Consider the following 13,526-nt stretch of genomic DNA (forward strand, 5'->3'; position numbering starts at 1 on the left):
TACATTTAATCTAATATAGTAATATAAGTCAACACACCTACTCAGTGCAGGAAGAAGATCAAACAAGCGAACGTTGAAGTTATGGTAATGTTAAGGTTATTGTTTTTAAATCTAAACAGCAGTTGACAACATGGGAGACTCCTAAGTCTTGTACACGGTGCTGTAGTGGAGGGTAAGCACTATTTCCTCACATTTTGTATTTTACACAAACATTTAGCCACTTATCATGGAAAAATGGTAAGAAAATATAGGGAGCATTTCTTTATTAACAGCGAATGACGTTTAAACACCTATTTTTTTAACCAGTAGATCACTGGTTGTACGAATTACTCCAGATGCTGAGGATGACGATGAAGCTGAATGTGACGAAGACGCAGTAGACGCCAAACAGCAGCCGGTCTATGATGTAGCCCACCTGCATCCAGTCCTGGGAGATCTGGTTCCCGTCCACATGCTGGGCCACCTGGAGGCGGATGGACTGGAGCTCATTGCCCAGATTCCTCAGCTCCGCCAGGGCTGGATCGCCTGCCTCTGCCCACATCTTACCTGGTTCTCCTGTTTGAACCTGTCTCTCCACCGTCACTAGAGGGCAGACTTTCACGTCTGTTTCTTAGAGACAAGAGGGAAGGAAGGGAGAATGGAGAAATTATGAATATACCCCCTAAAGACAGAAATGATTGGTTGTCTAAGGTTGGACATTAGACTAGTCAAGTGTCTGGAAAAATGTATCATAGTGATACCCTCATTTCTGTTACTGTTCAGGCTTGTGATTGAAGGCTTTCACTATATTGCATTGGGTTGAACAAGACAAGGATCTGCTAACTGAATGAAAGTCTGTGTAATTGTAAATCCCTGGAGGATCAGACAGGGTACCTCTTGCAACTGGATTGAGGATGATCTTGTCCTCTCTGGATTTCTGAGGCAGCCAGACGAGGGTGCCCATGAAGCGCAGGACGAGCACTCGGACCCATCCAGGCACTGGGTGGAAGTTACTGGAGCCGACCAGGAGGTTGGTGATGAGAATAGTCTCCAGCAGGCTGGCCACCATCAGAGCCAAGCAGATGGCGAAGAACACATCTGCATGTGCAGGAAGTGAAGAGAGGAAAATATTGAGTCACTCTTAGGAGGACAAAGGAAGTGGACTTCAAAATGATACTTGACCCTAACCAGCTATTCCAATAACACAAAGTAAACCTCTACATTTATGACTTATGACAAATATGGTGTTTCCAGTACACATGTTTTCATACTCACTTATCAGTGGAATGGTGCTTCCTGTAACGGGCAGAAGGTCATTCACGATGAGCAGGAAGACTGAGTAGCCCAAAATAAGGGTCATCTTGAAGGAGGAGCGGTCCACGTTTTGGGGTGGCAGCAGGAAGCTGAAGAGATCCACAGTGATGAGGAAGCAGCTGGGGATCAGGAGGTTCACCACGTAGAGGGTTGCTCTGCGCCTCAGGACAATCTACAGTTCAGAGACACAATGGGGAATGAAAACCTTCAAGGGTGATATGGCTTGGTGCAGTCGATTCCCATGTCAGACGAGACAAATCCATAATTATCTGGGTTAGCATCCTATGTGTGAAACAGGAAGTACTCTCTGAAACAAAAGTAATGCTAGAAATATAGAGAACTCAACGTTCAGTGCTAGTAGAGCTAAATCACTGGCGTCTGAGAAATTGCAGTTCTTTGGGTTCTTACATAGAAGCAAAGCTCATCATAGGGGTTGCTTTCTCCCTGATTGAATGTTGATAACTTGAACTTGCTGGATTTGATGTCCATCAGCTCCCACTCCCCTTCGGTGGACAACACGCTAATGGAGCGTTTCAGGATGTCCTCCACCTTCTTCCCTAAAATAATCCTTATGTCCGACACTGCAGGGGAGATAAAGGAATGGGACATCCTGGGATGAATGGGCTGAACCTATATGGAAGCAGAACATGATCTGTACTGAGGGGATGGTAAAACTTGGGCCTAACACCAAACAGATCCCTTGGTTGACACCGAGTAATTTATCAAAAACTTCAATGGACTCGATAGGCCACCCTGTTTCACATCTATCATTTCAGATCACAAGAGAGAGTCAGGAATTTTTTGGGGAGAGAAGGAGCGATGGGTTTGGCATCTGACCCTTATGTTCAAGTAAGTCCTTAAGCATGGTTGCATTGACGTCTTACCGTGGTGGATGTAGGATCTGAAGGTGAAGGTGCAGTTCTGGACGTCAAAGGGGAAGGTGTAGATCTCCAGGTTACAGGAGCTAACCACTCTGACAGGGTTGGCGTCTCGCACTATACCAGTGTGCTTAATGTACACATAAGGGACGATGGGAGCTCTGTTTTCATCCATACTGTAAAACAGGGTGAAATAGGGGGACAATTTCAAACCATGGGCATGATATAACTGATGTGTTTTAAATTTCTAAACTGAATCAGTCACTTGTGCAATAAAAAGGGACAGAATTAAAGTGTTTGTTAAAACTTCTTATGGCTGCAGGGGCAGTATTGAGTAGCTTGGATGAAAGGCGCCCAGAGGTGCCCAGAGAAAATGGCCTGCTCCTCATTCCCAGTTGCTAATATATGCATATTATTAGTAGTATTGGATAAAAACACTCTGAAGTTTCTAAAACTGTTTGAATGATGTCTGTGAGTATAAGAGAACTCATATGACAGGCAAAAACCTGAGAAGAAATCCAAACAGGAAGTGGGAAATCTGAGGTTTGTAGTTTTTCAACCCAGGCCCTATTGAATTCACAGTGGGATATGGATGCAGTTGCACTTCCCAAGGCTTCCACTAGATGTCAACCGTCTTTAGAAACTTGAATGAGGCTTCTACTGTGTTGTGGGGCTGAATGAGAGGGGAATGAGTCAGGTTACTGGCAGAGAGCCATTTCCTGGTAATGCTCATTTCACAAGATATCGACCTGCATTCCATGGCTCCTCTACACACAAAGGAATTGTTTGGAACTTTTTTGAAGATTTATGATAAAAACATCCTAAAGATTGATTGTATACTTAGTTTGAAATGTTTCTAAGACCTGTAATATAACTTTTTGAAGTTTTTGTCCGAAGTTATGTCTGACCTGCACGAGCGTGTGGATATGTGTACCTAACGCGCTAACAAGTAGCTACTTGGACATAAATAATGGACATTATCGAACAAATCAAGCATTTATTGTGGAACTGTGATTCCTGGGAGTGCATTCTGATGAAGATCATCAAAGGCAAGGGAATATTTATAATGTAATTTCTGATTTCTGTTGACTCCAACATGGCGGAAAATTGTATTTGTTTTCTGAGCGCTGTCTCAGATTTTTGCATGGTTTGCTTTTTCCGTAAAGTTTTTTTTAAATCTGACACAGTGGTTGCATTAAGGAGAGGTATATCTATATTTCCATGTCTTGCACTTGAATTTTCATCGACATTTATAATGAGTATTTCTGTAAAATGATGTGGCTCTCTGCAATATCACCGGATGTTTTTGGGAACTAGTGAACGTAACGCGCCAATGTAAACTCAGATTTTTTTATATAAATATGAACTTTATCAAACAAAACATACATGTATTGTGTAACATGAAGTCCTATGAGTGTCATCTGATGAAGATCATCAAAGGTTAGTGATTCATTTTATCTCTATTTGTGCTTTTTGTGACTCCTCTCTTTGGCTGGATTTTTTTTTTCTTTGGCTTGGTGGTAACCTAACATAATCGTTTGTGGTGCTTTCGCTGTAAAGCATATTTGAAACCGGACACTGTGGTGGAATTAACAACAAGATTACCTTTAAAACACTATAAAACACATGTAAGTTTGAGGAATTTTAATTATGAGAATTCTGTTGTTTTGAATTTGGCGCCCTGTACTTTCACTGGCTGTTGTCATATCGATCCCGTTAACGCGATTGCAGCCCTAAGAAGTTTTTAAGATGTCTTCACCCTCGCCGAATTCTAATTAGCATAATACAACATCCCTATCAAAATCTTTTTAAGCTGGAGATTTCTATGGCCTGTGTCTCAATCCACCACATCTGCCAATGACGGCCTTCCGCATCTGCGGTGGAAGGTGGCTGAGTTATAGTTGTGTTTGTCAGTGCATTCGACATCCCGAAAATCTGTCTTCTCTTGAAAACGTCTGTAGAGCCCAAACAAACTAATATGACTGTCACAAATACGATGGTGATCTCCATTTTGCTCTACGACCATAAATTCATGAGACTCGTTTGAAGTAGTTACCGCCGATCTCCCAACTTCATTCCTAACCTCGGAAATTCGTTTACATCCCTGTAAGTGAGCCTTTATCCTTTGACAAGGTAATCCCTCCACCTGACAGGTGTGGAATATCAAGAAGCTGTTTAAAGAGCATGATTATAACACAGGGACAATAAAAGGCCACTCTAAAATGTGCAGTTATGTCACACAAACAGTGCCACAGATGTATCAAGTTTTGAGGGAGCATGCAATTGGCATGCTGACTGCAGGAATGTCCTGTGTTCATTTCTCTACCATAAGCTGCCTGCAACGTCATTTTAGAGAATTTGGCAGTACATCCGGCCACACAAGCGCAGTGTATGAAGTTGTGAGGGCTAGTGGTTTCCTGATGCCAACATTGTGAACAGAGTTCCCCATGGTGACGGTGGGGTTATGGTATGCGCAGGCATAAGCTACAGACAACGAACACAATTTAATTTGATCAATTGTCAATTTGAATGCACAAAAGTACCGCAACGACATCCTGAGATCCATTGTGAGGCCCAGTTTTTAAATGTACTTTAAAAAAAGTTTTTTTTTATGTATCTGTAATCAACAGCCAATCATGTGAAATCCATAGATTAGGGCCTAATGAATTTATTTGATTTACTGATTTCCTCATATGAACTGTAAAATCATTGAAATTGTTGCATGTTGCATTTATATATAGATATATAAGGAGTTTTAGTGCCCCAAAAAAAGAGTTTAATAGTGGGAGGAAAAAGTACAGATTTCCTGATAGTTCTTAAATACGACAGACACTTTAAAGCAAACTAAATTTTATTACATTTTTTGACTATGTATTTTTCCATGTATTAATCTGTTACTCAATGTGTTTCTATGGGCTAATATCAGTAAGACCAAAGTCAATGTTTCATAAAAAAAACAAGTGTATCGTATGTATATAGACTATAGAGATGTTTAACTCACAATTCATTGATTACCACATCTGGTGACCAGAACCTTTCCCTGGGGAGAGAAATATTGGCAGAGCCGCATTGGACTGGGTCCCAGCTGAAAAATTCATTCTCCCATTCCTAAAACAACACATTAGCAACAGTACAATATGTTTGTAAGCAGCATTCGAAATTACAATTCAATATTTCGGATTGTGTAACATTCAAAGGTACATTTTTTATTTTAATGTTAACATAATTATATATCACTATTGCTATTCAGTACATATTGGTAAATGGATGTTGTGCGTCCTAACAAATATGAAGTAATGTGAAGTAACGTTCTGTAGGAGAATCAGAAACCAAAGTGCAAAAATGACTCCCATACACTGTGTACATATATTTGCAAAAATAATTAAATAATAAGTTTACCTTCACCAGCCAAATGTAGGTGTTCAACAGTTGTGCTTTTTCTTCCTGAAAATATAATTAGTTTTCCTACAAAGTAAAGGCAATAAAGCCACATTTTACATAAGTCTACGAAACAGGATGTGGAGGAACATTCAGAACTATATAGCACATGTCTAATACATTGATGGATTTAATGGTATGTCTCCTCAGGTGAACTAGTTGAAAGGGATACCATGCTGTCCTACTACTCCTTACCACACCCAGGATGCCGTAGAGAGTGAAGTACATGCTGATGTTGGTGGGGGTTGAGAGGTTCATGACAGGTCGTATGGAGTACAACGTCATGACGTTCTCCAGGGCGGCCAGAAGGGATATGGTGTTGGGGTTGGTGCAGTTCACCACTATCTTACATCTCAGGCATGGCGCTGGGGAAACAATGGTAACCATGCTGCTTTATATTGTGGTTTTGTTATGGTCCTTTGTTCCTCAGTCAGTACAACATGGCACTTGCAATGTCAGAGTTGTGGGTTCAATTCCCATGGGGGACCAGGATGAAAATGTATTCACTCTCTACTGTATGTTGTTCTGGGTATGAGAATCTGGTAAATGAGGTCAAATATCTGATCATCTTCAGTGAAAAGTCTTTAATTTTGGGGTTCTTGCGTATTGTAGATATCATTATTAGAATCTTCTTAGAAATGAAGACCTTGCTACTTTTTCATATGATAGTGAAATGAATTGACTGCAAACCCACAAATACATTATTTTATGAACTTGATCGTTTAGGTATCAGATACCCCAAGTAATATCAAAAAGTGAACATAAAACGAAAGAATAAATGAAAACAAACTATTACTCAAATATAATATTTAAAGATGATTTAAATGAGTTGACTTGACTTTTTCTTTCCCCGTGTCCCAGCTGTACCTACCCTGTACCATGATGCAGCAGATGATGAACAGAACCTGGTGGGAACTGACCCACCATCGTTGAGACTGAAATAGTCATTTAAAAAATCACTGTTAGGTTCAAAGGTCAAACTGTATTTTAGAGATACGGTCCATTGTTTAGTGTATGTTTGATAATTAACACAATGTGTATAACACCATGAATTACTTAATGAATTCACAACTTAATTTACCTCAAAAGACACCGAACAAATGTTATGACCATTTACAGTAATGCATTGAAGCACAACACACAGACACACAACTTAAGTAACGTAAAACCCCCAATTGTAACGAAAGACATTAGAATGAAAGATATTTACCTCCATTTTGGAAAAATCCTTGGCTGCCATCAAGCAGCAAGATGCAAGTTCTTGACCGTTTCGATCCTTTGGCTGAAGAACTGTTCAGAGCAAAGCTTTGTTACCTCACTCCCATAGCGATGGCATCTCTTCACCAGCTGGAACAAGTTGAATATATACAGACTAATTTGCATAGTTAAACACTTATGTTGATGTATTGTCATGTCATATCATAAGTTGCTGTTGGAGAATCCACAGAAAATCTTACAGCTCCAGACTGTCAACAAGTTTGAACACAGTTCTCCTGCAACAAAGATCTCTGATACGTTAGAAGTGACACAAGGATTCAATGATATTCTTGATTGTGCAATCAAACTAAAGTGTTGTAGACATGTGGTAGAAATATGCCTATCAACAGAGAAGACCATGAGTGAGATCCATAAACCTTGGGGCAAATGAGGTGGTCAGTAGAGCAGGCGAACTCTTGTGGTGCAGAGCTACTTTACCTGCAGGTGATTGGATACAAAACAGGCGTGAGCCACAGTAAATGGCTGTGGTGGAGGGTGAATTTGCCCATAGAAGCTGATCCTGGGTCAGTGTATTATTTTCCACACTAATGGTTAAGGTTAAGATTGGGGGAGGGGAAGCTGATCCTAGATCTGTACCGAGGGGACATTTCACCTCAGAGCTGTGGTGTACCAACCTACGCAACAAGTGCAACCAGTGGGCATCAGACGATAGTGTACCACAGCTCTGCAGACAATACATGTACTGGGCTATGGAAATAAGCTGAGGGTTCACCTCAGCACACCAAGGAACAGGTGTCCCAATGTCCCCCCATTCAGCTCTCCCACCCAAATAATTTGTTATATAACTTGTGTTATGAATTGTATGGTAATGTTTATTCTCTATCTCGTGTCTGATACAACATAGAGGCTGATAATTTAATTATAGATGGGTGATAATATGAGCCCTGGAATTAGTTCATGACCTAAGGAAAGATGGATGGAGAGAGAAGTAAAGAGAGAGAGAGGTATGGAGAGGAAAGGAAGAGGGGAGTTGAAGAGAGAAAGAAATAATGAAAGAACAAATTTTTTATTTAACTAGGCAAGTCAGTTTAGAACAAATTCTTATTTTCAATGATGGCTCAGGAACAGTGGGTTAAATGCCTGTTCAGGGGCAGAAGGACAGATTTGTACCTTGTCAGCTCGGGGGTTTGAACTTGTAACCTTCCGGTAGCTAATCCAACGCTCTAACCACTAGGATACCCTGCTGTCCCAATAGTAGAGAGATGGTAGGAAAGACAAGGGTAATAAGAGCACTAACACAGGATTAAATGCTTAAGTATCAATGGTACCTAATCAATAAGCAGTGTTGGAAAAAGTACCACATTTTTATACGGAGTAAAAGTAAAGAATATGACTCAAGTAAAATGGGATCACCCAGTAAAATTCTACTTGAGTATAAGTTTTAAAGTATTTGTGTCACGCCTTGGTCTTAGTATTTTGTGTTTTAGTTTATTAGTTAGTCAGACCAGGGTGTGACATGACATTTGTAGTGTTTGGGTTTGGTTGATTAGTTATTTCTCGTTGTCGCTGATTGGGGACCGTATGTATTTCATTTGCATTTCGTATTGTTCCTGTCTCTGTGTAGGTTGCACCAGTCAGGCTGTATTAGGTTTCGTTCTGTTTGTTTGTATTTATTAGTTATTCGTTTGGGTTTTTTGTCTTCACTAAATAAACATGAGTAACATAATTATTTCGGGACTCTCCTTCAACAACAAAAGAACGCCGTTACAGAATCACCCACCAAACACGGACCGAGCAGCGTGTCAACAGGCAGGAGCAGCGCAAAGAGGAGCCGCGCAAAGAGGAGCCTCGTTTTAAGGATTTCTGGACATGGGAAGAAATCCTGGCTGGGCCCAGAAAAGTGTAGCCGACCTAAAGCGCAGCAGGCGAAGAGTAAACAGGAGCAGCGTGTTAACAGGCAGCGACAGCTGGAGCAGCAAAGGGAGGAGGAATCGGTGAATGGACATGGGAAGACTGGACGGAGAAGGACCCTGGGCTCAGCCTGGTGAATATCGCCTCCCAAGGAGGAATTAGGGGCTACGGAGAGGCGCAAATATGAGGAGGCAGCACGGCGACTTGGATGGAAGCCCGAAAAGCAGCCCCAAATTTTTTTTTGGGGGGGGCTAGCCTGGTAGGAGACCTGAGCAATCTCCCTGTGCGTACCGGGGGCTAGAGAGACCGGGCAGGCACCGTGTTATGCAGTGGTGCGCACGGTGTCCCCAGTGCGGGTGCATAGCCCGGTGCGGTATGAGGAGGCAGCACGGCGACTTTGGAAGCCCGAAAAGCAGCCCCAAATTTTTTTTGGGGCTATTTCTGCTCCGCGTATCGGCCGGGCTAGATTGAGCGTCGAGCCAAATGCTATGAAGCCAGCTCTACGCATCCGTTCTCCAGTGCGTCTCCTTGGGCCGGTTTTCATGGCACCAGCCTTGCGCTCTGTGTCTCCGGTTCGCCTACATAGCCCAGTGCGGGCTATTTCTCCTCACAGCACTGGCAGGGCAACCGAGAGTATTCAACCAGGTAAGGTTGGGCAGGCTCGGTGCTCAAGAGCTCCAGTGCGCCTGCGCGGTCCGGTCTATCCAGAACCACCTCCACACCCCAGCCCTCCAGTAGCAGCTCCCCGCACTAGGCTTCCTGTGCGTGTCATCGGCCAAATACCACCAGTGCCAGCACCACGCATCAGGCCTACAGTGCGCCTCGCCTGTTCAGCGCAGCCAGCGATTTCTCCCTCTCCTGCACTGTCGGAGTCTCCAGTCTATTCAGCGGTTCTAGAGCCTTCCTCCTCTACAGCGCTGCCGGAGCCTCCTGTCTGTATACAGCAGCCTGAGCTGCTAGTCTGCATGGAGCAGCCAGATCTGCCAGTCAGCCAGACTCTTCCAGATCTGCCAGTCAGCCAGACTCTTCCAGTCAGCCAGACTCTTCCAGTCAGCCAGACTCTTCCAGTCAGCCAGACTCTTCCAGATCTGTCAGTCAGCCAGACTCTTCCAGATCTGTCAGTCAGCCAGACTCTTCCAGATCTGCCAGTCAACCAGACTCTTCCAGATCTGCCAGTCAACCAGACTCTTCCGGATCTGCCAGTCAGCCAGACTCTTCCAGATCTGCCAGTCAGCCAGACTCTTCCAGTCAGCCAGACTCTTCCAGTCAGCCAGACTCTTCCAGATCTGCCAGTCGACCAGACTCTTCCAGATCTGCCAGTCAGCCAGACTCTTCCAGTCAACCAGACTCCTCCAGATCTGCCAGTCAACCAGACTCCTCCAGATCTGCCAGTCAACCAGACTCCTCCAGATCTGCCAGTCAACCAGACTCCTCCAGATCTGCCAGTCAACCAGACTCCTCCAGATCTGCCAGTCAGCCAGACTCTTCCAGATCTGCCAGTCAGCCAGACTCTTCCAGATCTGCCAGTCAGCCAGACTCTTCCAGATCTGCCAGTCAGCCAGACTCTTCCAGATCTGCCAGTCAACCAGACCCTTCCAGATCCGCCAGTCAGCCAGGATCTGCCAGATCTGCTAGTCAGCCAGGATCCTCCAGTCAGCCAGGATCTGCCAGATCTGCCTGTCAGCCAGGATCCGCCAGTCAGCCAGGATCTGCCAGATCTGCTAGTCAGCCAGGATCCGCCAGTCGGCCAGGATCCGCCAGTCAGCCAGATTCTGCCAGTCGGCCAGGATCTGCCAGTCAGACAGGATCCGCCAGTCTGCCAGGATCTGCCGGATTCAACTTCCTGGCTGGGCTTCATCTCAGTACTGGGCTTCATCTCAGTACTGGGCTGCCTCTCAGTACTGGGCTGCCTCTCAGTGCTGGGCTGCCTCTCAGTGCTGAGCTGTCCCTGAGTCCCGAGCTGCCTCAGTCCCGAGCTGCCCCTCAGTCACGAGCTGCTCCTCTATTATGTAGGGTTCTGGGTGAGGGCTATTCGGCCATGGTCGGTGGTTAGGGTGGATTATCCATGGACGCGAAGGGGAGGAACAATGACATTTATGAAGTGGGGTCCACGTCCGGAGCCGGAACCGCCACCATGGACAGACGCCCACCCGGACCCTCCCTTTGGTTTTGAGGTGCGTTCGGGAGTCCGCACCTTAGGGGGGGGGGGGGTTCTGTCACGCCTTGGTCTTAGTATTTTGTGTTTTAGTTTATTAGTTAGTCAGACCAGGGTGTGACATGGGGTTATTATGTATTTGGGTTTGTAGTTGATTAGGGTGTGTGTGTGTGTGTGTTAATTAGGTTGGCTGCCTGAGGCGGTTCTCAATCAGAGTCAGGTGCTTCTCGTTGTCGCTGATTGGGAACCGTATTTAGGTAGCCTGTATTTCGCTTTGCATTTCGTGGGTGATTGTTCCTGTCTCTGTGTAGGTTGCACCAGTCAGGCTGTATTAGGTTTCGTTCTGTTTGTTGTTTTTTTGTATTTATTAGTTATTCGTGTTAGTTCGTTCGTTTTTTGTCTTCACTAAATAAACATGAGTAACATACACGCTGCATTTCGGTCCGACTCTCCTTCAACAACAAAAGAAAGCCGTTACAATTTGTTTTTAAATATACTTCAGAATCAAAGTACATGGAATTGCTCAAATGTAAAAGTATACATCATTTCGAATTCCTCATATGAAGCAAACCAGACGGCACAATTGTCTTGTTTTTATTTTTTTATGGATAGCCAGGGGCACAATCCAACACTCAGACCTAATTTACAAATTGTGTTTATGTGTTTTTTGAGTCCGCCAGATCAAAGGCAGTAGGGATGACCAGGGACGTTCTCTTGTTAAGTGTGTGAATTAGACTATTTTATAAATATAAATAGCAAAAGAAAGTGCATATATCTTAAAAACAACTCTTAAGTCGTACTTTAAGTATATTTACATAAGTACTCCACTGTCAATAAGGTCAAGGTTATTCATAAGGGACATTGGCAACCTCCAAAAATGACAACTTGTATCATGCAACATAATATACTATATTGTTTCAAGTTGGTAAAACCTCACCATTCAGCTCATGCTGCAGGCTACGCACCTATATGTCAACATGGATCATTCTCAGTAATATAATAACGTTCAATTTCTCTAAAGTTCGTAATTTACGCTTGTCATAAAGTATTTTTAGAGGGACATTTTTATTTAAAAAACATTGAAAAGATTAACACCTTTCTCTTTATACTGAACAGAAATGTATACATTATACCGGTTAGTCGAGGTAATATGTACATGTCGGTAGAGTTAAAGTGGCTATGCATAGATTAGAAACAGAGAGTATCAGCAGCGTGAAAGAGAGGTCTGGGTAGCCCTTTGATTAGCTGTTCAGGAGTCTTATGGCTTGGGGGTAGAAGCTGTTAAGAAACCTCTTGGACCTAGACTTGGCCCTCTGGTACTGCTTGCCGTGTGGCAGCAGAGAACAGTCTATGACTAGGGTGGCTGGAGTCTTTTGTTATTGACCAAGTACTTATTTTCCACCATCATTTGCAAATAAATTCAAAAAAATCCTACAATGTGATTTTCTGGATTTTTTTTCTCTCATTTTGTCTGTCATAGTTGAAGTGTGATGAAAATTACAGGCCTCTCTTATCTTATTAAGTGGGAGAACTTGCACAATTGGTGTCTGACTAAATACTTTTTTTGCCCCACTGTAGGTGTTCCTTTTATTCAGGTGGGAAAGGGCAGTCTTGAGTGCAATACATATATCATCATCTGTGGATCTGTTGGGGCAGTAGGCAAATTGGAGTGGGTCTAGAAACATTTTGGTATTACAGATATCAGTCAGGGAGAGGTTAAAAATGTCAGTGAAGACACTTGCCAGTTGGTCAGCGCATGCTTGGAGTACACGTCCTGGTAATCTGTCTGGCCCTGCAGCCTTGTGAATGTTGACCTGTTTAAAGGTCTTACTCACATCAGCTACGGAGAGTGTGATTACACAGTCGCTCGGAGCAGCTGGTGCTCTCATGCATGTTTCAGTGTTACTTGCCTCGAGGTGAGCATAGATGCAATTTGGCTCCTCTGGTTGGTTCATGTCACAGGTCAGCTCGTGGCTGTGCTTCTTTTTATAGTCTGTAATAGTTTGCAAGCCCTACCACACCCAAATAGCATTGGAGCCGGTATAGTACGACTCAATCTTAGTCCTGTATTGACACTTTGCCTGTGTGATGGTTCGCCGGAGGGCTTAGCGGGATTTCTTTTAAGCTTCCGGGTTAGAGTCCCACTCCTTGAAAGCGGCAGCTCTACCCTTTAGCTCAGTGTGGATGTTGCCTGTAATTCATGGCTTCTGGTTGGTATGTACGTACTGTCATTGTGGGGACGACATCATCTATGCACTTATCGATGAAGCCAGTGACTGATGAGGTATACTCCTCAATGCCATCAGAAGAATCCCGGAACATATTCCAGTCTGTGCTAGCAAAAGAGTCCTGTAGCTTAGCATCTGCTTCATCTGACCGAGTCAGTGGTGCTTCCTGCTTTAGTTTTTGCTACTAAGCAGGAATCAGGAGGATATAATTATGGTCAGATTTGCCAAATGGATGGCAAGGGAAAGCTTTGTACACGTCTCTGTGGTGAAAAGGTGGTCTAGAGGTTTGAACACGTCTGTGTGTGTGGTGTAAAAAGGTGGTCTAGAGGTTTGAACACGTCTCTGTGTGTGGTGTAAAGGTGGTCTAGAGGTTTGTACACGTCTCTGTGTGTGGTGTAATGGTGG

At 43.6% G+C, this 13,526-nt stretch overlaps 1 protein-coding gene across 1 annotated transcript; it reads right to left on the reverse strand.

Annotated features, from left to right (window-relative positions):
- Nucleotides 1-310: 310 nt before the first annotated feature.
- Nucleotides 311-7,134, reverse strand: LOC135525072 (5-hydroxytryptamine receptor 3A-like). Its single transcript, XM_064952830.1, has 10 exons — nt 6,820-7,134; nt 6,481-6,544; nt 5,805-5,974; nt 5,571-5,615; nt 5,173-5,279; nt 2,178-2,347; nt 1,702-1,874; nt 1,255-1,465; nt 874-1,077; nt 311-609 (listed from the first exon to the last, which is right to left on the reverse strand). Exons 1-10 carry the CDS (start codon nt 6,847-6,849, stop codon nt 311-313), a joined length of 1,473 nt encoding a protein of 490 aa, XP_064808902.1. The 5' UTR covers nt 6,850-7,134.
- Nucleotides 7,135-13,526: the final 6,392 nt, after the last annotated feature.

The sequence above is a fragment of the Oncorhynchus masou genome, chromosome 31, assembly GCF_036934945.1.
Source record: "Oncorhynchus masou masou isolate Uvic2021 chromosome 31, UVic_Omas_1.1, whole genome shotgun sequence".
Classification (NCBI taxonomy): Eukaryota; Metazoa; Chordata; class Actinopteri; order Salmoniformes; family Salmonidae; genus Oncorhynchus; species Oncorhynchus masou.

Coding starts and splice junctions, on each gene's coding strand:
- LOC135525072 (XM_064952830.1), bottom strand. CDS start 6,849: ATGGCAGCCAAGGATTTTTCCAAAATGGAG. Junction 5,616..5,804: donor TCTACGGCATCCTGGGTGTG/GTAAGGAGTAGT, acceptor TTATATTTTCAG/GAAGAAAAAGCACAACTGTT. Junction 1,875..2,177: donor CAGATCCTACATCCACCACG/GTAAGACGTCAA, acceptor TCTCCCCTGCAG/TGTCGGACATAAGGATTATT.